Here is a 23,604-nt window from a genome sequence, read left to right as displayed (position 1 = left end):
CTAGATGGCTTCCAGAGGCATTTGTGAGATGGTAACCACAGAAATGAGATGGTAGCTTTGGAGAGGAGGACCGTGTATGGGACAAGGGAAGGGGATGCAGACACTGATAATGTTCTAATGGTGAATTCACAGGTGCTTATTATATTTTTATGTCTCACAAATTAACATATATGCTACATAGAATGTTATGTGTGTGTTTGCAAAAATAATAAAAAGGAGATTGAAAAACAGAAAATTGAAGGACGATTTTACAAAAAGACTCTCTGTAACCAAATCCTGAGAGATCTGGAATTCCCAACTTTGAGAATCTACTTGATTCAGCTTCCTGATTTCACAGGCAAGGAAACGAAGGCTCACACATTCCAAAGGATTTGCTTCATGAATTAGAACTAGATTTGGAACCCAGATTTCCTAAATCCCAGCCCAATGCTCTCCACACCACCTTCGTAAAAAAGCTAGGATGCTCTAGGTTAGACAGACCCTTCACGACTTGGTCCTTTGAAGGACAGCAGTCGGGGCAGACATCCACATCACAAAATGGGGTCCATGGCACACAGATCAAAGTCAGTTACCTTCGTTTCAGAGTTAAATGTGCTGGAGGCCGATGCCTGGTGTCTTTGTTAGTGAGTTTCACTGCTAAGGGCTCAGGCCTCAGGGTGAGCTTCCCTGAGTTGCTCAACTTCCTCCTCAGTTTACTCTGGTGTAAAATGGACCTGACTATGTACTTCAAGGGTTTGTTGTGAGGATCACACAAGATGGTGAAAGTGCTTTGATTATGAAGCTTGACTCAAATCCATTAACCATTCACTTCTACACTTACTGAAAGGCCTCCTGGTATATTCCTGGCACTGGGGAGGCAAGGAACCAGGACCGAAGTGGCCTCCACCCTCAGGGAAGTCTGTTGGGGGAAACAGACAAGCAAAGCAAGTAGAGAATAAGAAGAAGGAAGTGTGCCAGTGGGGTAATTAAGCTATAGGATCACTCGCTAATTTGGAGTTGGGGAGAAGGTCAGCTTCCTGGTGGAAGAGTACACCAAGTTGTGTCCTGAAGAACAAAGAAGTGGATAGTATTACAAGCAGCCCAGCTGCAGGAAAGAGTTTGCCATTTGGGGGATTAAGAAAGAATCCAGCATGTGTGGAGGAGGCCATCACCCAGGGCCTCGAGCGGTAAGCTAGGAGTCTGGACTCTGTCCTGAGACCAGTGGGGAGCCCTGGGAGGGTTTGGTGTATGTGGTGGCTGGCTCTGGCTTGCTTTCAAGAACAACTGCTCTGGCCAGCAGTGCACTGAGTCCACTGCAGGGGCTGACCTGTGTCGTCACCAGCCAGTCAGCCTGCCGAGGAAGGAGCCTGGACCAGGGCTAAGCAGTCCGGGGATCAGGCCTGAGTGATTCAGCAGAAGCTACTGAACCTCTTTGAGGTTCCTGTCCGTAAAATGGAGAATGTTATCACCTCACAGGTTTACTCTGAGGATTAACAGCGTGCCAAGTGCCCAGTACAGAGAAAGGCACACATAGACACTTCCCTTCTGCACTACGAACAAAGCTGAGCTGCCTTTGTTCCCCACAGTAACCCTGTAAAATATCACCACCCCCACTTTACTGCCGGCCCTGGCCTGGGGATGTTCGCGCCTGCGCGGTGGGCGCCGAGTGTGCAAGAACTGCGTGGCTGACGCCGCTCGGGGTCGCCTGGCAACCGGGTCGCCTGGCAACGGGCGTTCGCTACAGAACATTGCGCGCTGAAGCAGGTGAGTCTGAGGCGGCCGACAGGGGCCAGGGGCCAGGGGTCCCCAGACCCACCGAGTCTTGGTCAACAGGCCCCGCGCCCTCCCACCCCAAGGCAGCCCATACCCCTTAGATGAGGGTAGGCCCCTGTCCCTGGCGCCCACCGTTTCCTGAGAGGGGAGACCTGATCCCAAATGGCTGGGCCCCATTCCAGCCCGGCCCCCTCTCCTCCTTCCCTAGTCACCAGTTGCCCGGAATCAGAGTCCGGCTCACCTCTCTTAGTGGAGTCGATTCCCACAGGCTGGGGTTTGTCACTGCCACTAAACGCGGTCACAACCACCATCAGCTTAATAATAACTCAGCCAAAGTATCTGGAGCCCTGGTGAGCCAGGCTCAAGAGTCTCAGCGAATATGGCAGCTTGGCGGGGGTCGGGGGTTGGGGTGGGGGTGGGTGCTATTATCATCTCCCTTTTGAGCTGCAGAAAGACACAGAGGAAATAACTTGTTAAGGGCCACCCACTGGCTTGGGTCTGGATGTGCCGGAAGCATCCGACTGTAGGTCCCTGATGGGTGAATGTACTATAGACCCAGATTTGAACATTGGTTCCTATCCTAGTTCGTGACCTCCACAGCTCGTTGTCCCTAAACCTCAGTTTCCTCCTTCATAAAATGTGGGTAATGGAAGTCCCCTCCTCCTGGGGTAGCTGAGTTGGATATTAGGTATTGCTGGCACAAGATAAGCACTGAATGGAGCTGATACAGTGTTTGCTTATTTGGCTTAGTTTGTGTTTTCAATGCCTTTGTCCCAAGGCCCAGTCTATAAAGTATCGGGAGAACTCTGAAGTTTGCAGTTTGGGCTGCCACTTGACTGTGAAGTTTGGGCTTCACTGTGACCTTGAACAAATCCCTTCATTGCTCTCACTCTCAGTTTGCTCATCTGTAAAATGGAAGTAAAAATGCCAAATCACAGTAGCAATGTTGACAACTTTTGGGTTCTTTTAATCAGTGGTTTCTGCAGAGCTTCACTTTGAAAGCTACAGAGCCGCCCTGTGCAGGAGTGGGAGGCGTGGGAAGATGGCCCACGCCCAGATCTCCAAGTACCTGCCCCCTGACATCAACCCCACCCAGGCTGCCATTGCCTACGGCTGCCGGGCGCTGCCCAAGCTGAATGAAGAGCTACAGTCGGAGGACCTGTTGACAAGGCAGAAAGCCCTCATGGCACTGTATGACCTCATGCACGACCCCGAGCACGTCTATACAGCCATCCGCATAGGTGAGCGTGGCACAGCTCAAGTGACCACGACTGGGGTCTGGATGGACAGACACAGAGCAGCTTGAGGTGGCCCCTTCACAGCATCCCTCCCAGCTGGTCAGTCCATCCCCAACTGGACACCACCAGTGGTCAGCCCCCTCTGCTATGACTCAACTCGGTGGCCACACATCCACCAAATAGGCTTTATCTGTCTCATCCACAAGGCTGTCACTGAAGATAGGCACTGGCTTTACTGAAACCACACATACACGGGGACCTGTGTCCACTGTGTCCCACTCTCTTAATTACCCACATAAGAGTTGAGCTGATTTTAGTGGCACGGTTACACCTGTCCCAGATCAGGCCCACGATGAGTGAACTGCCACCTCTCCCACCAGCCTTATCTGAAGGGCTAGTTTAATCCCAGAGATGGTGGCAGCGGTCCCAGTCTGGCCTCCTTCGCCGGGTGGAGCTTCAGTAAAAAAGGTTGCTATTTAACGAGCCAACTCTGGGCCAGCAATGCCATACGTGCAGTGCCCGTGTTATCTTAGTCCTCGAAGCACTGGCCCTGGGAGGGAAGGAACCGCCTCAACCCACAGAGAAGAAAATGGAGGCTCAGAGAGAAGCAGTGTGAAGCTAGGGTTGCCCCATAAGTAAATAAGGCAAGATTTTTAGGTGCTCAGTCGGGCTTCCTGAGGTGTAACCCTTTCAAGGGTACACGACTAGTGGGTGACAAGGTTGGAATTTGACTTCCAGTCTCTCCAAATGCAAAGGGCATTTTCTGAACCCTGTGGAGGACTGGGAGGACGTGTGCAGAGATTCACGAGGGGGGTTGGATGACAGGGTCCTGGGGGATGAGCCTTTCTAGCACCCAGAGCCCCCGCCAGTGACTCTGAAACACTCAATCACCCACACGATGCCCTCACACTCCCAAACAGTAGAGCCCTGGTGCTCTCGTTCTGGACATCGGCTCACTTGTCGACTTCTAAGTTAGCTGGTTTCTGAGCTTAGTGAATGTTCAGAGGTTTTTCTGCCCGTAGGCTGCCTGGAGAGCCTGAAAGCTTTGCTGAAGGACACCAACGACCTGATGCGCATCAGGACCACTGAGGTGCTCTGTATCATCGCCACCCACAACGTGGGCAGGTGGGCAGCTGCCTCTGGCTATCAATGTCACGTTTCGGAGCCGCACCCCTCCCCTGGGTGGCACACCCTTGAACGACCTTGAATGAGCTGCTTGCGGGGCAGGGAGTTAAATGAGTTCATGCACGGGAAGTGTCAGCCCCGTGGTGGCTTGGGTGGCCCCGGGCGCTCTCTCTCTTGTTCCCTCTCCCCACAGATGGGTGGTCTTTGGGAACTCACACACCCACTTGCTCAGGGCCACCTCCAGATGGCCGCCTCAACTCCTCGGTCCCCTCGACCCCCCACCTCCCCGTTTCTTCTCTGGGTTCTGATGTCAGGTCCCTGGGAGGGGGGTGGCCAGCCCAATCCCTGCGCAGCCCTGGCCCAACAGGTCGCTATGAACTGGGTGCATGTGGGGAGGTGGTGACACAGTGAGCGCCCCAGTTCACAGGTGTTGCACCAAACAGGGCAGATGGACGCCGGGGAGAACGGGGGAGTGGGCTCGAACCTGGCATCTGCAGGGCCGCCCTTTCCTGCTCTGACCTGGTAAGGCTCTTGGTCGAGTCTCACTGTTCTCATCTGAGACAGATCTGGCAAAGGGCTTTCTCTCATTCTTCCTGCTCCTTTTTCCTCTTTCTGGACCCGATTTGGGCATTAGGAGTAACCCCAGGGAGGGTGACGGAGGCTGAGAGGAGGGATGCTTGAAGTTTGGGGATTACAGGAAACTACGAGCCCAGTGATGGTGACCGTAGGTCTGTTTATCCTCATAGGAGGTGTGGGGGGTGGTTCCCGGCTGTAGCCACTTTAGCAGGGTGACTAGGTGCAGAAACCGTCACTGACTGAGGACCTGATGTGACTGGCACACTGTTCTCCAATGTCCCTCCCAGCACCACCACAAGGGGCGGGGAGGAGCCCGGAGCAGGCAGCCGGTGTGCCCAGGGTCCAGGACTCCAAGACCCAGCTCACTCCAGCACACCACGCTGGACAAAGGGCAGAAGTGACCGGGGCCGACTTCTGAAGTCCACCGGGCTCAATGGTCATCTCACCCCTCAAGCCCTGAGTGACTGCCCATGTTGAAACCTCCTGCCTTCCTGGACCCACACGAGGAGTGACGGGAAGCAGTTGAGCGTGGAAGCCAGGGGCCTGGCCTCTTGTCACCTTGGGGAGTTACAGCTTACAGAGCTGACTTACCAGCAGGGTGACTCGCAGTGGGCGCCTGGACGTGGAGTGAAGAGGCCCGGACACCTCACACCGGGGGTCAGGGAAGGCCCCTGAAACTTGGGGGTCCCACTGTGATTTCCTTCTCCCAGAACGACTCATACAGACCTCACGGCAGAGCACAGTCAGGCACTTCCTGTGTGCTGGGCACTGGGCCAGGCCCTGCTCTGAGTTCTCATTTAGTTCTGACCCCAGCCTCGAGAGATGCAGCCTTGAAGCCCTCACCAGACGTGACTGGGCCCAGCAGTTAGTTGGTTAATCAGAAGGAATGGTTAAAAAGCCAGGATTGGAAGAAATTGTACCTTCCCTTCAAACAGTTCATCTTAACCCCAAACCCCTAAACCATTAGGCAGCCACCAATCCCTGTGTGCCTCTTCTTGGCTATGGGCCCACTGGATGGAGCTTCTCATCATCTTTTTTGCTTAAACCAGCACCTGTAACATCATGGAGCTTTGATTCTTTAAAGTAGAGCAAGCACTCAGACATTAATGAAGTAATCTGCATGCAAAACCCTTCTAGAATCTTTACATTCATCTCACTATTTTTTAAATAAATTTATTTATTTATTTTTGGCTGCATTGGGTCCTTGTTGCTGCGCGTGGGCTTTCTCTAGTTGTGGCGAGCGGGGGCTACTCTCCGTTGCAGTGCGCGGGCTTCTCATTTGGTGGCTTCTCTTGTTGTGGAGCACGGGCTCTAGGTGTGCGGGCTTCAGTAGTTGTGGCACCTGGGCTTTGGTAGTTGTGGCTCGCGGGCTCTAGAGCGCAGGCTCAGTAGTTATGGCGCACAGGCTTAGTTGCTCCACGGCATGTGGGATCTTCCCAGACCAGGGCTTGAACCTGCATCCCCTGCATTGGCAGGCGGATTCTTAACCACTGTGCCACCAGGGAAGCCCTATTTATTTATTTTATTTTTTTAGACACTGACTTTGGAGTTTTCCCAAAACATTCACCTTTGTTTTCATAAGGAAATCAAAACAAAAACAAAAACCACCAACTCTCCTCCCATCGAATTGGCTTACCTGATATTCAGTGAATCTATATCATTATAACAAGAAGCTTAACAGGCCTACGTGGGTTTGGAGGCACGTGGCTGCTCTGGACAGTCCGCAGGTGTGTGCCCGGCAGGTGGAGAGAAGTGGTCAGCTCAGCCCGGCTGCTCAGGGGAGGTCGGTTATGCGCTTCTGTTGCCTGGAGTCGTCCTCCACCACTCAGGCCGCACTGCTCTCACCTGACGTGAGGGCCACCCCCAGCCTGTGCCTTCTCTCCGGAGGCCGCAGGAATGCGGTCCCATCCAGCCGGCACGGGCTTAGGCTCCAGGGGGACGAGAGGGCAGGCAACCACCTCTAGGTTCTTATTGGATCCTCTCCTGGCACGTTCGTTGTGTCTAAATCCCACTTCTCTTCCCCAGAGATGGCTTTTTAGAGCATGACGTCATCCACGCCCTGTCCTTCCTGCTGAGCGACCCCCAATCAGCCTGCCGGGAGAACCTGCACCTGGCCTTCAAGCACCTGGCACAGCTGCCTGCAGGTAGGCTCACCGTGGGCGCTTCGGTGGCCCTTGGCCTCCTCTCCCAGTCAGGCGCCTGCCGTGCCGATTACAGTTTAGAGCTTATTTTTTAAAAAGCTATGCTTTTATTAAGGTACCATATACATGTTAAAAAGGCACATGTCATACGTGAACGCTTGATTAACTTGTACTAAGTGAACCTGCCACTTCCGGGCACCGCTACCCAGATGAAGAAATGTGCAGAGTATGGCCAGCACCTGCCCCTACCAGTCACCACCCCTCACCCAAACGTAAACAGGCTGATTTGTCTTCAGGTTATAAGACCATGAGTTAGTTTGTGCCTCTTTGAACTTTACATAAGTGGAAACATACAGTCTGTAGTAGTTTGTTTCTAGCTTCTTCGTCCCTGTTGTGCGTTGTGTATTACTGATTTTTGCCGATTTGCTCTGCAGTGTGGTATGCACACTATATGAGGGCACTACGGTTTGTTTATCCCCTCTGTTGCTGATGGCCATTTGAACTGTTTCTAGTGTGTGGCAGCTGAGAATACAGTGGTCGCTAACATTCTTACAAATGTCTTTCGATGGACATGTGTATGCATTTCTTTTGAGATACGCCTTGGAGAGAATTGCTGGGCACAGGGCAACTTTATGTCCCGCTTTAGAAGGTACTACAAATGGCTTCCTAAAAGAGTTTTGCCAATTTACGCTCCCACCAGTAGCGTATGAGGGTCCCAGGCATTCTGTATCCGCACCCACACTTGATTTCTTGGCTACGATGGTGGGTGTGTGCTTGCGTCTCACTTTGGTTTTCATTTGTATTTCCCTGGTGACAAGAGCCCTGTAAATGTCCTCTTGTGAGAAGCACCAGGGCACGTTTTTAAGGATGAAAGACCCCACCCCCTGGCTCACCGTCCCCTTCAGCTGACTGCTCCTGCTAATTTGATGCTGAGTCCAGGGTAATGGCCACCCGCTGACCGACCGCAGCTGGAGGGTTGAGATTCGTGTCAGGTTGACACCCATCCTGTCACAAGACACAATGAGCGTTTTTAAATGAGGGGCTCATTCCAAGAGGCAGGATATCAGGCCTTAAAGGGGGTGCCTTAAGGCCGACATGGGCCTTAAGATGTCCCGGGCCAGGAGTTGGACAGACCAGGTCCCTCTGCCGTCCCCTCATTCCCCGTGTGCCCCTAGACAGGCTGCTTCCCCATCTGGGACATTGAGGCTGATGGGACCCCCTGCTCCAGAGGCCTGAAGTGAGGACCAGGCGGGAACACTCCCCAAATCAGGGCCCAGAGAGAAATGACTAAGGGAACAGGTGCAGAGAGGCAGGCTGAGCAGAGCCCTGGGAGCTGGGGTTGCTGCCCGGCCAGGACCATACCCTCCTCTAGCTGGGCTGGGCTGGGTGTGCCAGCCCGGACAGCAGAACCCCGGGTGGTCTTCTTAAAAGACCACCCTATCCCTGGCCCTATCCCATGTCACCTGGTGGGCCCTGCCCACATCTTCCTTGAACGCACCTTGGCTGGTTCTCCTGGGCGACCATGGTTGAGGGCCCCTGGGATATCGGGGCGTCTCCATAAAGGACCAGTTCTGGGGCTGAGCTCCATGGATGTCTCTGCTCACCACTCAGGAACATTCCTTCTCAGGGTGTGGAGAGAGGGGACTTGCCGTTCTCACTCAAGGCTCTTAAAATTATTGTGACCTGTGTAAGCATTCAGGGGAAGAGAGAGATGATGATAACGAACATCAGGAACCATCACCAGATTTGCTAAATCTTAACATTCAACCATATTTCATATTTGCTTGAGATTTTTGCTTAAAAAACATACAGCCCCCTGGGCTTCCCTGGTGGCGCAGTGGTTGAGAGTCCGCCTGCCGATGCAGGGGACACGGGCTCGTGCCCCGGTCCGGGAAGATCCCACATGCCGCGGAGCGGCTGGGCCCGTGAGCCATGGCCGCTGAGCCTGCGCGTCCAGAGCCTGTGCTCCGCAACGGGAGAGGCCACAACAGTGAGAAGCCCGCGTACCGCAAAAAAAAAAAAAAAAAAATACAGTCCCCTGTGAACCTTCCCCACCCAGCACCCTTTCTCCTGCCCTCTCTGGAGCCACCAATAGTGGGTGACTTCATCCCCAACACGTCTTTGTATTATTCCCTGGCGGTCCAGTGGTTAGGATTCTGCGCTTCCACTGAAGGGGGCATAGGTGTAATTATATATAGATCTTGCCTTGCATGTTTTAAAAACTCTCTAAATGGATTTTGCTGTATGTATCCCTTTGGTACTTGAAAAACCTAATGCTATCATTGGGAATGTACCCATGTGTGTCACGGGCTCCATTTCCTGATTATAACCCCAGCCTGCCCATCCCTTGTTTGAACGTGTGTACTTACATTCAGTGAACTTACTCCAGTCCGGCGGACCTGAATGAGCTGGTTTTCCCCAGGGCTTCCCCAGAGAAGGGCGTCATGGGGCCGGAGAGCACAACTGCTTCCCAGCCGGGAGAGCCCGTCGTGCTCCCTCCCGGCAGCCTGGCCGAGTGCTAAGCCCTGTAAATGTCGCTGTCCTATGGCTCTGCCATCCCCCAAGGCTGGGAAGGGGCGTCTTCTCTCTGCCTAGCACCGCCTCCATCTCCTCTCCTGCCGGGGGCCTCCCAGGAGCCTGAGCCCATTCTGCTGAGTTGTTTTTTCCATTTCTCATTGATTTGAGGGAGTGCTTCGTTTATCTGAGATTCTAACACTTTGCTGGTCACACATATTGCAAATATCACTTCCCAGGCTATCTGCGTGGCTTTTCTCTGTTTGTTTATTCATTGGTCCAACAGTTTTTCATTTGAATAGTAGTGAGTTTCATCAGTCTTTTCCTTTGTGACTTTTTTTTTTTTGGTGTTGTTTAAGAGAATTTGGTGCTAAGAGCTCATGAAGGTATCCTGCCATATTTTCTTCTAAAAGTGAAAGAATTTTGCTTTTCACACTCAGTCCGAGAAGGTACCTGGACCAGCCCAACACTGTCTTAATTACAAAAGCTCTAGGTATTCTGGGTTCTGGTGGACAGGCTGGAATCCGCAAGCACTAGGCTCACCATGGGGAGCAGGGGGGTGTAGTTTGCACTTTATCGCAGGATTTATCACAGGATTTATCACAGGATTTCCTGGGTGCTGCTCTTCGTCCGTGCCCAGAGGGAGGCCTGGGACACTCTGGGGAGGGGTAGGTAGCAGTGGGTGGGGTGGGGGTGGGTAGCTGGAGGGAGGGAGGGGGACATGAAGTGTGGTAGGTGCCCCAGGAGGACCATCTGAGGGGGCCCTGAGCGCAGCAGCTCCTGGGTTGGCCCGTGTAGCCATGTCCTGGGGGTGTCCTCGCTGGGCCTGTGAGTGGGGGCCTGGGTGGGTGAGGGCATCTACTTCTGGGGCTGTGCTCTTACCAGCGTGGGGCCTCGGGCACTAGCGAAGCCCATCGGGAGCAACAGGTCACAGGGGGCCGGCGGCTCTTCTGGGATGGTCTGCATGCAGGGCGCAGCAGCTCTCGTGCTGGTGGTCATGGGTCTGGGTTCTCTATCCACGGCCACGACCAGAAGGACCCTCTGCACCTGGCGGAGTGCTGGGCACGTGTCTGGCACTCAACAAATACTGGTGGTTTAGCAGTTTCTGTGCAGGATTTTAAAGGACTATTTGTCGGCTGTTTTCCTGCTGCACTTCACGCCCATGTGTTAGGGTATCTGTGGGGACAAGGCCTTTCCTGGGCCCTGGCGCCCGGCCAGGTCCAGCTGGCTGCGTGGTTTCCCAAAGTGGCCAGCAGGGGGCGCCGCAGGACCGGCCACCGCCCAGCAGGGCTGCTCCGGCTCTCAGGCCTGGGCCTGCTTGTCAGGAGAGGAGAAACCGGGATCGTGGGGCAAACGCCAGGCACCGTCTTCCAGGCCCTGAGTGACCGGCCGCCAGGGATGCTGGAGGAACCCGTCTCCTCCCTGTGTGGACACAGCATCCTGTAGGAGAGGGCTCCAGGCTGACACCCAGGATTCCTTTGTAACTGGACTTGGGGGCCCCCTGGAAGTGTCCCCAACTCTTCAGGCCCTCTGATGGTGGTCTCAGGCCCTGCCTGGCACACATAGTGCTGGGCGCTGAGAGCCGCCGGCCCACCTTTAGGGCAGCTCCACTGTCCTGCTGTCCCGCCCCATTCATGTGCAGCTGGGCCGTGGGCAGAGGCAGGTGCCCTCCCTGCCCAGAGGAGAGAGCCAGGGCTGGGCGGGGAGGTGGCGGGGGCATTCCTGGCATCCCGCCATCACCACTGGGGGCTGGAGAGAGATGGGGGCACTGCGTCCATGGGAGCACAGGGTGAGGGGTGGACATCCTCAGCCTGATAGCCCTTGGCGGACAGCAGACCCCCCTCCCCACCCAGACTTAGCAAAGCACGAGGCCCCCCCAGTGGTGACCCTGCCCCTCTGGCAAGGGGACCCTCTTCCCTCAGGGCCATCCTCCACCAACTCTGGCCCCCTCTCCCCGTCCCCTCTGCTGGGCCTGGGCTTGCAGCTAACGCCGTGTCTGTGGACCTCTGGATGCAGCTTAGCACGTGCCTCCCCCGTGCCAGGCACTGCTCAGGCAGCAGCAGGGGAAGGGGGCGGGTCAGACGGTGCAAACACCCCTTCCCGCCTCACCCTGGCCTGGGCGCTCTTCCATGGCCTGGGGTGCTGGGCCCCAAGGGGATGATGGGTCTTGGGCCGTGAGGATGGGGACGGTCCTGTCAGCAGAGGGATCAGCTGGTGAGAGGAAGAACCGGAGCAGATAAAGACTGTGGGGGAGGCGGGGAGGGGACCACTGTCCCAGGGAAGCCTCCTCCCCTCCTTGAACACATCTGGGCAGGAGGCAGAATCCTTCCATTTCCCTCTCACTGTGTATTTTTAGTTAAAGATGCTCACGCTGAGATTACTGCTCTTTTCACAGTTGGCATTAAAGTGCAAAATAAGTCTCAAAGATCTTAAGTCACAGGTTATTTCTTATATAAAAGCCCCCTTGGGTTTTTGCTGTTTGGTGATGTAGGAAGGCGTGAAGGGGACCCCCGCGTGGGCTCAGGGGTGGGGGGAACAAGAGCCAGGTCCGTGTGTCTGAGTGCTGTGTACCTGCACATGTGTGTGTCTGTCTGTATCCCTTCCTTGGGGCTTCATGTCCGGTCCTGGGTTTGAGGAGGCGACACGGGGTAGCTCTGTGCCCCCGTGGGCTCCTGCCCTGGCCGTCCAGGTGCAGAGCTGGGCGAGGACCCAGGTCTCGGACCCAGGTGTCAGGAGGCACCAGGCCCCTCTGCTCCTCCCGGGGAGGATGGCTCCACTGCTCCCTGACCCTGACCTTGGGCATCTTTCCTCATCTGTAAAATGGGTCACCACTGACACCCCCGCCGCAGGGATGAGCGTGAAATAAGATAGTCTGTAAGGAGCCCGGTGCAGTGTGCACAAACTTCCTTGACTAGTGTTTTCCATCCCTTGGCCCCCTAACCACACTGGCGAGTCAGCCAATGGTGGGCCGGCGGGGCCCCTCCTCCAAACACCCTGCAGGCTCGCTGTTCATGCCAGGGGCTGTCAGCACCCTCCAGGCCCACTGGGCATCTCTTCCACTCTGTGGGGATGATTCTGACCCTAGTGGAGGTGTCTTTAGGGTGGGGGAGAGTCCAGGTGATGGTGCAGCCTGGGCTGGTGCCATCGTTACCCCCAAACCTCAGCCCCTTGGGACACACAGGCCTGGCAGATCTCCCTCTTGCAGCGTCTTTCTACTCTTGGGGTTGTTTGTTCTTGACATTCACTTCAAAATGGTTTTTCCTAAACATGTGGAGGGAGGGGGGAGAGAAAAAGGAACCTCAGCACGGACGGTGTCCCCGCCACCCTCCTGCATGCCGTCCACGCACACAGCACTCGGGACGAGGCTCGACTCATTCAGGATATTTTATTTTCGTAAAGTAGACAATCTCGGACTTTCGTGCGATCACCAGCTCCTCTTTCCCTCTCGACATCCCTTAAAAGTCCTTGGCTGTGACTCCTCACACCAACCTCGGGCTCAGGGTACCAAAGGCCGAGAGGAGATTTGGCAAGGGCTCTGGCGGCGCCTTCGTGTTTGCACACGGCCCTCAGCCAAGGTAATCCACGTGGCGGTGGCGGTGGCAGTGCCGTGGGCCCTGGGCAGGAAGGGCCTCCCTCAGGCTGCGAGGCGGCCGAGCCTTCACAGGAGTCGAGGCTGCCCTCTGGCCTCCCTTTCCTCCACTTGCAGAAAAGCCACAGGTAATTTACTCTTTAAATACCAAGACATTTAGCTATTGTTCGTTTGCTCCTGGGTGAAGGACCTTCTTTAAATACATCACATTTATTTTCTGAAAGAAAAACGAAGCGGAAACTGCACCAGTAACAAGAGGAGGCTGCATGGGCTTATGTACAACTCGGCGCCGAGGCTGCTGCCAGGCGCAGAGGGATAGACTCGTCCAGGTAACAATTTTACACTCAGCAAAGCCAGACACAAAAAGGACCACCCGAAAAAAAAATAGGTTTTGAAAATCTGCATTTAAAAAAGAATACTCAACTGCATTGGAAATTTTCTGTATTTCTGCGAAACACCACGAGATTTGGCCAAAAAAAAAAAAAAGAAAAGAAAAAGGATGTCAGAGAAAAACCAGGTTTCGGTTTATAAAACGTCCGACTCGTAGAAGAAAAGCTGGCGCCCAGCTGGCTTGGTCTGAGACAAGTTGCGCCACGCGTATCACCATGTGGAGTTTTGCTGCATATTCTGAAGCGGTTTAAAAAGAGCTGTGAGTGGCTGGAGGGCTGGTCAGTGCTGTCGCAGGCCTGGTGCCCGGTCCCAGCGTGCACGTGGGGCGGCGTGGCCCCTGCACTGGGTCTCCTCCCAGGGAGTCGGCCGCCCCTCCCTGTGGTCCCTCGGACCCCCATGCAGAGTGGAGCCACGTCGGGAAGGCAGGGTTATGTGGCAGGAGGGGCTCGGGGTGGACTTGGTGACAGCTCCTCAAGTCTTCACAGGACCTCAGCCACGCGGGGAGCCTGCTGTCTGCAGAGCGTGCGCGTGTGTGCGTGTGTGTGTGCGCAAGTGTGTCTACTTACCTAGCGATCTATCCGTACATATTCATGTTTGCGGAAACGTGGGGGCCGAGGAGGCGGGGCGGGGGACACGCTCTGGGCCCCCGTTTTCTGCCCCCGTGCTGGTCACCAGCGCGGGTGGGGGTGTGATACCCCAGTTTCGCCACAGCTGACGCTGGCTCCTCAGCAGAGGCCGATGTACTTGAGGTTGTTCTGGATGATGACGTCGGTCACGGCGTCAAACACGAACTGGATGTTACTGGTGTCGGTGGCACAGGTGAAGTGGGAATAGATCTCCTTGGTCTCCTTGTTGCGGTTCAGGTCCTCGAACTGCCGCTGGATGTAGACGGCGGCCTCCTCGTAGGTGTTCTGGCCGCTGTACTCGGGGAAGCACACGGTGAGTGGGATGCGCCGGATCTTCTGCGCCAGCAGGTCCTTCTTGTTGAGGAAGAGGATGAGGGAGGTGCTGACGAACCAGTTGTTGTTGCAGATGGAGTCAAAGAGGCGCAGGCTCTCCGCCATCCGGCTCTGGGGGGGAGGGGGGGCGGTCAGCACAGCCCGGCCCTGCTAGGCCCAAGAGCACCCTCCCCGCCGGGCCCCAGCTGGCCCTGTGCCCTCCGACCCCGCTGGCCCCCTCTGGCCCCCGTGGTCGCTGACAGCATGTGGCTTCGGGGCTGCCAGTTGGGGCCCCGCGCCTGCACGGGCAAGCCCCCCCTCCCATGGGGGCACTGTCGCCACATCCCCCGCAGGCAACACGTGGGCAGCCTCCCCGGCAGTCAGCTCCGCCTGCTGGGGTTTGGCTGGCCCCGTGCCTCCATCCTGCCAGGCGGGGCATCAGTCCTCACTGGAGTCCGCAAGGGGGAGGGCTGTGTTCACGAAAGCAAGGATGCAGGGCAGAGCTGGGCAGGCCTGGCCCCTGCCGGCGGTGTGGTCACTCAAGGCCACACAGAGGATCCTGTGGCCGCCCCGCCCCCACCAGCACAGAGGACGCGAGGACGGCGGCCAGGAGGCACCGTGACCACGGAGCGTGGCCCTGGCCCTTTCCACCTCCTCTTGAGGACTGTGACCCTGCTGTGGAGCCTCTGGGTTTTCAAGGAACCCAGGGCCCTCGTCTGACTCCCACACACAACTGACCGTCCTACTTCTAAAGGGACTCCTGCTGCTGGTGAAAGCTGCCCCGTGCTTGAAAGTAAAATGAATGAGATGAGCGTCCCAAGTGTGGGGCCAGTGTAGATCGGAGGCATCGGATTTAAGGACTTTTCTGACGTTGTGGGAACAACAGGGAAGCTGCAGCTTGTGCTGATGGGTGGACACGGGCACTGGCCTGCTCCACCCTCACACCTTCCTATCCCCATTCTGCAGATAAAGAAACTGAGGCCTGGAGAGGCAGGAAATGTGCTCTAAGTCCCACGGCTGGGGGCTCTAGGCTTGCTGCTCCTCCAAGGTGGACGGGCAGTGCTGCTGGCCCCAGGGTGGCGGTGCCCGGGGGAGGCCCCACAAAGCCCTGCTCTCCCACAGACCCTGCCTTCTCTGAGATGCACGGGCTGACAGCATCAGTGCTGAGAAGGAACCCCCCCACCCCCACCACAACGCAGACATTGCCTCAGGGTCCTGCACTCCACCTGGGAGGGCCCGTTTCCAAAACCCATCCTGTGCCTTCTTTAGAACAAGCTCAGGAATAACAGAAGCTCTGAAAGTGAGCAGTCTCAGGTCTTGGGTGTGTGGGGGGTGGGGTAAGCCTTCTGCAGAGAGAAACAGGATGCAGGACCCCCAGGTGTGCCTGGAGGAGCGGATGCTGTTCCACACGCAGTTAAGTGGTGGTCCGGGAATGTTACATTCTACTGGGTAGTAATGAGTCCTGGAAGCTGCGTGGTAGGGACCAGCAGAGCTGCCATATCTCATGGGAATGCCATAATCAGGCGCTATGCTTCTGACCCCAGATTTCACATCAGATAAATAATAGATGTGGCCATTAGCATGTATTCATTAATCCACTGAGCAGACACTTACTAAGCAGGCTCCAGATCTCGTGCCGGTGACGGGGCTCCAGAGACGAGAGGCCAGTGGCCAGACCAGGCCAGGCCCTGGGTGTGGAGTGGCGTTCAAGGGTGGGTGGGCAAGTGTGGAGTGGGGCCAGGCAGGGCTGCTGGGATGAGCATCTGCACAGGGCCTGGGCCTGCCTCCCTGGACCCTGCTAGGTCACTGGGGGTGAGAGCCGGGTGCCTCCCGCATCCAGGCCAGCTGCTCCTGCTGAAACAGTGCACGTGTGCCGAGAGGGGTTGGTCCTCCAGGGCATGTGTGCGTGGGAAGAGCTCAGCTGCCATGTCCTGCGTGGAGCAGGCCCCAGGGCCCTGACAGGCTGCGTCTGCCCTTCCTGCTCAGCGCACCCCAGGCTGACTTCAGACCCCAGGGGCCGGCCCCTCTACCCCACAGACGTCCCTCCGAGCCTCGCCAGGCAACAGAGGGCAGAGGAGGCTGGCAGGACGGGCACTGTTGTGCGGCCTGAGCAGGACAGACAGACGCCCCTCGTGTCCAGCCCTTGCCCACACGTGGGGCTCCTCTTGCTCTCCAGGCAGGTGGGGCTCAGGTTTCCCTGTTCCCTCCCTCTCCCTTGGGACAAACCGTGGAGACCCACACGGGCCATCCTTTAGGCAGGCAGCGCTCAGGGAGCCCGTGGGAGCCACTGACTGGCCAGGCTGGACAAACACAGGAGCCTGGGAGCTCCACCTGCCCTCCCCCAAAGCCGCTGGGTGAGCACCGTGAAGGGGGCACTGTGCCCCAGGACCCACCACAGGAGGTCCCTCAGCCAGGAGAGGAGACGGCCCAGAAGGATTGGGCGGGGCAGGGGGAGCTGGAGCCCCTTGGCGCTACCACCTCTGCCGCGCAGGCTCCTGGAGCCGGAGCGGGAGCCCGAGCATGGGCGTGCCGGCCGAGCAGCATGCTGACACCTGGATCACAGACCACTGAGAAAGGAGCGTGCTGTTTTGAGCTGTAACTCTGGAAACCGTGAGAAGCACGCACAAGAGTGTGCGTACGGGAGGAAGGCGCACCGGGCAGGGCCTCCCCCAGGGCCTCCTCCCTGTTTGGCTCACCCTCCATGGCCTCACCCCCAACTCCTCTTCCCAGCCCCGCACCCTGGCGCCCCCTCCTGCCGCACACGTCTGGGGTGCTCTGGCACCAGGATGGAATCCCAGTCCCTCGGTCTGCGTTCAGGGCCTCCCTGGTCCTGAGGGTGTGCTCAGCCTGGGGGCCAGCTGTGGCCCCATTCTCCCCGATGCCTCCCTGGCACCCGGTTCTGACTCTACCCACTTGGTGCTGTGGGTCACAGGGTTGGGCCCCGTCCTCGTGTGGTCCACTGGGCCCTGGGGTGAAAGAAGCTGGGACAGCTTTGGAGTCACCGGACTCTGCCCATCATGCCTTGTCTTGCCATGACTTCCACCAGCCTGACACAGACATCCTCTTGCTGCAAGCCGGGGAGGCCACCCACCTCACACAGGGGATGGGGCCCTGGACAGGCGACTCCCAGGGCTGGGTGAGGACCCCGTGTCTGCACCAACCCCAGCGCTCCCCCAGCAGGAGGCCCTCCGCGCCCTCAGCTCTGCAGCTGCTCCTCCCAGGAGAAAATACCCCACGACTGCTCGCCTGCGATGCCACCCAGGGCTCTGGGGCCCACCCAGCTCTCTCCAGGAGCTGCTCACAGTGAGAAACATCGTGTACAGAGATGACACGGAGCAGATGATTCCCGTCAGAGTCCTGGGCAGCGGTGGCGATCCCATGCTCGGGAAGGGGCAGGAACCAGTGATTTGTAACAGCGCACGTCAGACCCTGGGAGGCAGCTGGACAGTCCGCAGGGTGGCGCACAAGTCATTTCTCAACCATCTGCAGAGAAAGTTCCTGCTTGGACACTTCCGAATATACTCAACCTCACCGAACAGACTGGACTTTCCCCAGAGGGCTGCAGCTGGTGACCCCCCTCTAAGGGGCTTCCAGCTTGCTGGTCGGAGACTGGAATCTTTGCTAAGTGCCGAGCTCAGTGGTGGAGGCCTTTACCCTGAGCACAACTGCCATGCGACAGCACCCGTGGTGGCCTGGACCAGACCGGCTCCTGGAACATCCTGAGGAGGCCGGGGGCTGGGGCGCAAAGGGGAGCCTCGGCCCTGGTCCCCCATGAAGGCTCCCCTGAGTCACGAAAAGGCAGGTGTCCCTGTTATGGGTACAGATTTGCGGCCTGGGGTTCGCTCTCACCACCAGGGCTCGCTGCACCTTGGACAAGTCCTTTCTCCTCTCCTGGCCTCAGTGTCCTCATCTGTAAAATGGGGACGATCACGGCACCCAGCACCAGGACTGCTGCGGGAGCAACACAGTGTTGGTTTGAGAGGAACCAGGTTTGCTGGGCCTCGGCCTGTGGCTACCTTCCCAGCAGATGCTCTGCATGCCACTCACTGCTGGCGCCCTAGCACTGGGGTGTCCTCATCTCCTCTTGTCCAAGACCTGCCTCCCTCCCCACATGCACAGAGCCTCTGTGGGAGGTGAGATGGAGAGGAAGGGGGCTGGACTCTGCAGACCCGGCTCAGCTGCCATCCAGAGCCCCCAGAGCCCCCAGCACCTCCCTCCAGGCTGCTGGCTCCCAGCTCCGCCTGGTTCCTCTGCTCTGGGGGCTCCATAACTGCTCAGCCTGGAGGCCCAATGGCTGCCCAGACGCTGTGACACACACTCAGCCCCTCGCTCACTGTTGCAGGGGCACAGGACAGCACCAAGTGCCAGGAGAGCACCCATTTCCTTGATTTAATAGGCCAAGAGGGCTGCTTTTGGCTTCCTCGCGGGCTGGCTGGGGGGCACTGGCCCCAGAAGTGGACACCCAAGTCCAGCCCTGCACTCTACAAAAGGGGAGCACGGGTCCCCCAACAGGCAAGGGGGCCACCCAAACACCGCCTGCTCGGCTTGCCCTGGGCACAGCAGAGGCTCCAGTCCCAGACCTCATAAAGTGCTGGTGATGTCAAGGTTTCAGCCCTTCTCAGAACCGGCCCAAACCCCGGGGCCCGGGAGACCTGGAAACCCCAGCCTGCTGGCACGCCAATAACCTTCACTGCTAGGCCCGCATCCCCCGCCCCTCCTCAGCCTCCGTGGGCAGAGGCGCTCCAGGTGCCCTTCTAGGTGTGAGAAGGACGGAGGAGAGGTGAAGTTGTGGAGTGGCCAACGAGGGTCAGAACCCCTGCTCTGCCAGCCGTCAGCTCTTGTTTGTTCTGAGCCTCAGTTTCCCCACCTGTAAAGCACGGTCTGTTAGGGATCCTGCTCACGAGGCTGGGGGCTAAAACATGACACTTCTGGAAAGCTGAGTCTCCATGCCGGGCACCAGTGACCAGAGCGGCCATCACGGCATGACTCAGAGATAAAAGGGGAGGTGGCCTGGATCAGGGGGCCCTGTGAGGCTAGGATGAGGCAACGGGAAGTCAGCCACGGCCAAGGCCTGGGGCTGCAGCGGGCAGCCGGCAGGGGGAAGAGGATGCAGCGCAGCTGTGCCTTGGCTCTGGCTCTGCTGCTTGGGGCTCAGAGCCCAGGGAGGCTCTGTCCCGCCCTGGGACTCAGGTTTCTCGTCCCTAACACGAGTTCTCAGTTCCGTTTCGGTTTGGGAAGCCCAGGTCTGCCTGTTGTAGGAGCGCCTGGAGTGTTTGTTCTTGGGAACTGTGAATTTAGCTTTTCACGCTGGAAGCAGAGCTAGGAGGCTGGGCTGCGGACATGAATGAGCTCCATTCACCACGATGGTGCCAGCCCTGAGGCTCAGCCACCAGGCCCGGCCCGGGCAACGGTGCCAGGCTCCAAGGGCGCCGAGGGCGGGACTGGGCAGTGAGGCCTCCTGGCAGCACCCTGGCTGCATGGGCCAAGGGGGAGGGTCCAACCGGGGCTGGATATCGAGCTGGCACCTTCATAAAGTAACAGCCAAGCCTCTGCTCCCTCTGTGGTGGCATGGCTTGAGGGGCGCGGAGGCGCGGCTGACCTAGCGAGCGGCACGTCCCAGCGGGCCGTCTGGGGTCCGTCCTCTGGGCGGCGCTGACTGCCCTCTCCGCCTCCACTGCCCGGGAGGCAGGTGAGGCCTGGAACCCTGTGCTCTGGGCCTGGTGGGTGGGAGGAGCCCCCGAGACCTCCCTGGCCCACCCTGAGCCCTGCCGGGGAGCCGGGCTTGGACATCCCCAGCCTTCTCCAGTGGAGAGAGGGCGAGTGGGCCCCACCGTCACACCCAGGTCACGAGGTCCTGGCAGGTGCACAGGGGTGGGGGTGGAGGGGCCTGTGTTAGATGCACCTGCAACTGTGGAAAGGTGTGAAGACAGGATTGTGCCTCCAGAGTAAAACCCCTCCAAGGATGGCACTGGTCGCTCAGGGAAATAGCTTACTCTTTGTCACCAAAGAAGTGGGGGACTGGTCTTTGGGGGTGAGAGAGGGGTGTCTTTATCTTCATGCAAACCTGCAGAGAAGTCTAGTGCGGCCTGGGGGTGCTCAGGGGGCCCTGCTGGGAGGTGCCTTGGGCTCCGCGGGGAAGAGGCCGGGCTCAGCCCGCAGGCTGCCCGGTGGCTTGAAGCCCTGAGCTCCCCGACTCGTCCACCAAGGGTCCTTACCCTTCCGGAGCTTATTTCCCTTTTGGGGCTCCAGCTTGTCTCGGGTCGTGGGGGTGGCTCAGGGGAGCAAGGCCCTGGCTTGCGTCTGCCCTTAGGCTGTGGGGTACAGGCAAGAGGGCTCCCCGGGAACAGGGTGGGGTGGCAAGAAGCAGAGCAACAACCCCAGACTGAGCTGGAGGCCTCGGGCAGTGAGGCAGCATGGCCACGCTGTCCTGGCAGGAGCCCAGTGCGGAGCCGGTGCAGGAGATGACTCAGACCCACTCACGCCCGCAGGGATGGGAATGGGACGCTCGGGGCTCCCCAGGCAGCCCTGGCTCCCCACTGTCGCCAGAATCTGCGTTTCTCCACACCCCCACCCCCGCCCCCAGTATCTTGTCCCTCACTGGAAGTGTTTGCAGGAGGGCAGGGCCTGTGTGCTCGACTCACCCAGGCCTGGATGGAGTCACTACAGCCCCGTGCAGACAAGAGAGCAGATGTGGTGGTGGTCCAGCGCCCACAGGGAGATGCAGGCGAGAAGGCCTGAGAGCTGCCCTCTGCGCTGGCCAGCGCAGGAGTGGGGCAGCCCCTCGGGCCCTTCCCAACACTGAGAGTCTGTGACAGCAGCTGCCACCCAGGGCAGCTACTCCCCTCCCTTGGTTGAGCTTATACTCAGACACTCAGCATGCAGTTTCCATGGCAACTGGGGAGGAAGCCTCCACCCTCTGCCTCGCACAGCAACACAGACGGAAAGCAGAAGACGTTCCATCTTTGAGCTGGGCCAGGTGTCCCTCTCCACAGGGGCATGCAGGCCCAGCCCTGGCTGGCTGGCCAGACCACACTGTCCATCACTGTCTACTTGTTGGGAGTGGGGGAGGGCCTCCAGGTGTTGAGGGTATCTCACTCTCCCTGGTGGGCGGGGCAGTGGGCAGGGAAGAGGGGAGGTCCTTCTGGTACCTGCTCCTGCCTGCAGTGCCCTGGGTGGGTGGGACTCCCAGTGGGAGGGGTGGGGTAGGACTGTTACCAAAGGATGGTGCCTTGCCCTCGACAGCTGCCCCTGGAGGCTCTGGGCCTTGCTCCTCCTCTGTGTGGAGGCTGCTGTGATGTCCAGAGGTCCAGCTCTCTGCTCCTCTCAGAGCAGTGGCTGTGAGGGCTTCTCCCCACATCCCCATTTATGGATGTGGGAATGGGGGCTGTGAGGGCCAGCCTGGCCTGCCCAGGCCCCTCTGCCCCAAGGAGAGCTTCCGACGGCCACAGCCGCCCCTTGGTCCTGCCATCCCCATCCGGCTCCTGGCCTCAGGCAACGGGGAGGTGCCTGGGGACAGAGTTGGATGACCGGGGTCAGGTCCAGACCAACCTGGTTAGTGCTCCCCACTTCTTCCTCCCACAAGCCTAAGTGCTGGCCGCGCCAGACTGGAGAATTGTATTAATGAGGCTAATGGATCAATGAGCCCCTGACTGTCCCCGGGGCTCATCTGCACGGGTGGCACAGAGTGGGTGGTGCCGCAGCCTGTGCAGGGACAACAGGGTGAGCTGGGGGTGCTGCCGCCCGCGCCCTTCTCTCTCTGGGGTGGGCAGCGTTACCCCTCGGCTGCCCAGGGTCAGCGCACCCATTCCCCAAGTCTGGGCCCTCGAGCCCACAGAGCCACACTGCCCCTGTACCCTGTGGGCCCTCGGGAGACCCAGGCCAAGATCGACTGGCACGGCCCTGCCACACAGGCAGCTCACTCCCCGTGCCCCTCCCACCGCCGCCCTCCCCTCCACCAGGCACAGCCACGGCACTTCTCGGCACCCCTTCCCCTTCCAGTCCCTCAGTGTGTTCCTACCCCACCCTCTTGTGTCCCTGGGACCTCAGAGGCCTCCCAGTGCAGGCCCTGATCCCCTGCTCTGACCCTTGGCACCAGACGCCCACTCAAACCAGCCCCACCCCCCATCTTCTGTCTGACCCCCTTTCTCCCTGGCTCACTTCAGCTTTAGGGCTCCCTGGGTGATGTGAGTGGGACAGGCTGAAAGGGGTGGGGGCCTGGGTGAGGAGCCCTGAGGCAGCCCCACCCCAAGCCCCCATGGCTGCCTCGGTTGGCCTTGGACTTGACCTCACCCAAGAGTCTCAGGTCCTGCCAACCAGGAGATGGCAGTTATTCTGGGCTGTCGTGAAGTGAGTCACAGTAGAAACGTGGTTGACAGGCAGTGACAGGAAGCTGGAGGCCCAGCATCCCTACCACTGACACCGGCGTCCGAGATCCAAGCCCGGCCTCTCCCGGCACCTTTCCCTGGACGTCAAGCAGTCACTCTCGGAAACACAGAGAGAAGCAAGGGGCAGTCCTGGCTTAAGAGAACTGAGGCCCTAGGGGCGGACACACGTGCACTGACCACCCAGTGCCAAGCCAGCAAGCTGGGGCAGGTGGCATGGAGGGAGGGCACTGTCTGGCTGCCTCTGCCAGGGAGGCAGTACCCAGGAGTGGGCATGACCCCCCACAGAGGCCAGGGTCCCGGAGTCGGGCCATGGGCTCTACCTGCATCTGTCCAGTTGACGGCACCTCCAGCCACACCTGGAATCTCCTTCCCACCTCTCCCTGCCTCTGCTCCGTGTCTCTGCAACCTGGGGTCACTTCACTGCCCTGTGCATAGCCCTCCAGCAGCTCCCATCCCAGCAGGGTGACCCGGCACCTTCTGCCTGGCCCCAACTCATCCCCGCATGGGGCCTTCACCAGGCTGTCCTCCCCTGGGTCCCGGCGGAAGGGTGGGCTCTCAAGGCCGTCCCTGAGCCTCCCTGAAGTAGCCGGTCACCAGCTGGAATCCTTCTGTTGATTTGCTGTGGCCTTGAGCACCACCACCCGGTCTGCGGGGGCTGCTCTCTCCAGCACCCGGCAGGGTGAGTGGTCTGCTGGCCGCAGGGCCACGGCAGGCAGGGCTGGATGGTGAGGGATGTAGGTGGTCAGCAAGGCAGCCGTGTGCAGGGGCTACAGTGAAAGGACGCTGGGCGCCGCGTGTCCTGCCTGTCCAGGTGGTCGGACCTGGCCACCGGGGAGGGGCCCGCCCGTGCCCCCAGCCTCCCCTCCCCCCCACCAGGACCCTGACACTTGGCAGGACTGGGCCTCCTCCGCTCCCCAGAGCAGGCTCCGTGCCGTCCTGGCCCTTCGCTGGCAGTGG

The 23,604-nt window shown here is 58.6% G+C and overlaps 2 protein-coding genes across 3 annotated transcripts in view; one reads left to right on the top strand and one right to left on the bottom strand.

Moving 5' to 3' along the window:
* The first annotated feature begins 1,725 nt into the window (after nucleotides 1-1,725).
* The window catches only part of RSPH14 (radial spoke head 14 homolog), a 62,303-nt gene continuing 40,424 nt past the window's right edge, over nucleotides 1,726-23,604 (top strand). For both annotated transcript variants that reach the window (XM_081252518.1, XM_081252517.1), the window contains exons 1-4: nucleotides 1,726-1,743; nucleotides 2,727-2,993; nucleotides 4,013-4,115; nucleotides 6,717-6,835. In XM_081252518.1, coding sequence (XP_081108644.1) covers nucleotides 2,795-2,993; nucleotides 4,013-4,115; nucleotides 6,717-6,835 — 421 coding nt within the window. In that variant the 5' untranslated portion in view covers nucleotides 1,726-1,743; nucleotides 2,727-2,794. The remainder of the gene's footprint in view (nucleotides 1,744-2,726; nucleotides 2,994-4,012; nucleotides 4,116-6,716; nucleotides 6,836-23,604) is intronic.
* Nucleotides 12,718-23,604, bottom strand: part of GNAZ (G protein subunit alpha z) — a 42,557-nt gene continuing 31,670 nt past the window's right edge. Inside the window, exon 3 of the mRNA XM_081252515.1 lies at nucleotides 12,718-14,395. Within this exon, the coding sequence (XP_081108641.1) occupies nucleotides 14,051-14,395 (345 nt within the window). The 3' untranslated portion in view covers nucleotides 12,718-14,050. The remainder of the gene's footprint in view (nucleotides 14,396-23,604) is intronic.

This window comes from Mesoplodon bidens (genome assembly GCF_964165515.1).
Source record: "Mesoplodon bidens genome assembly, chromosome: 13".
NCBI lineage: Eukaryota > Metazoa > Chordata > Mammalia > Artiodactyla > Ziphiidae > Mesoplodon > Mesoplodon bidens.
This window is presented reverse-complemented; position numbering and strand designations above follow the sequence as displayed.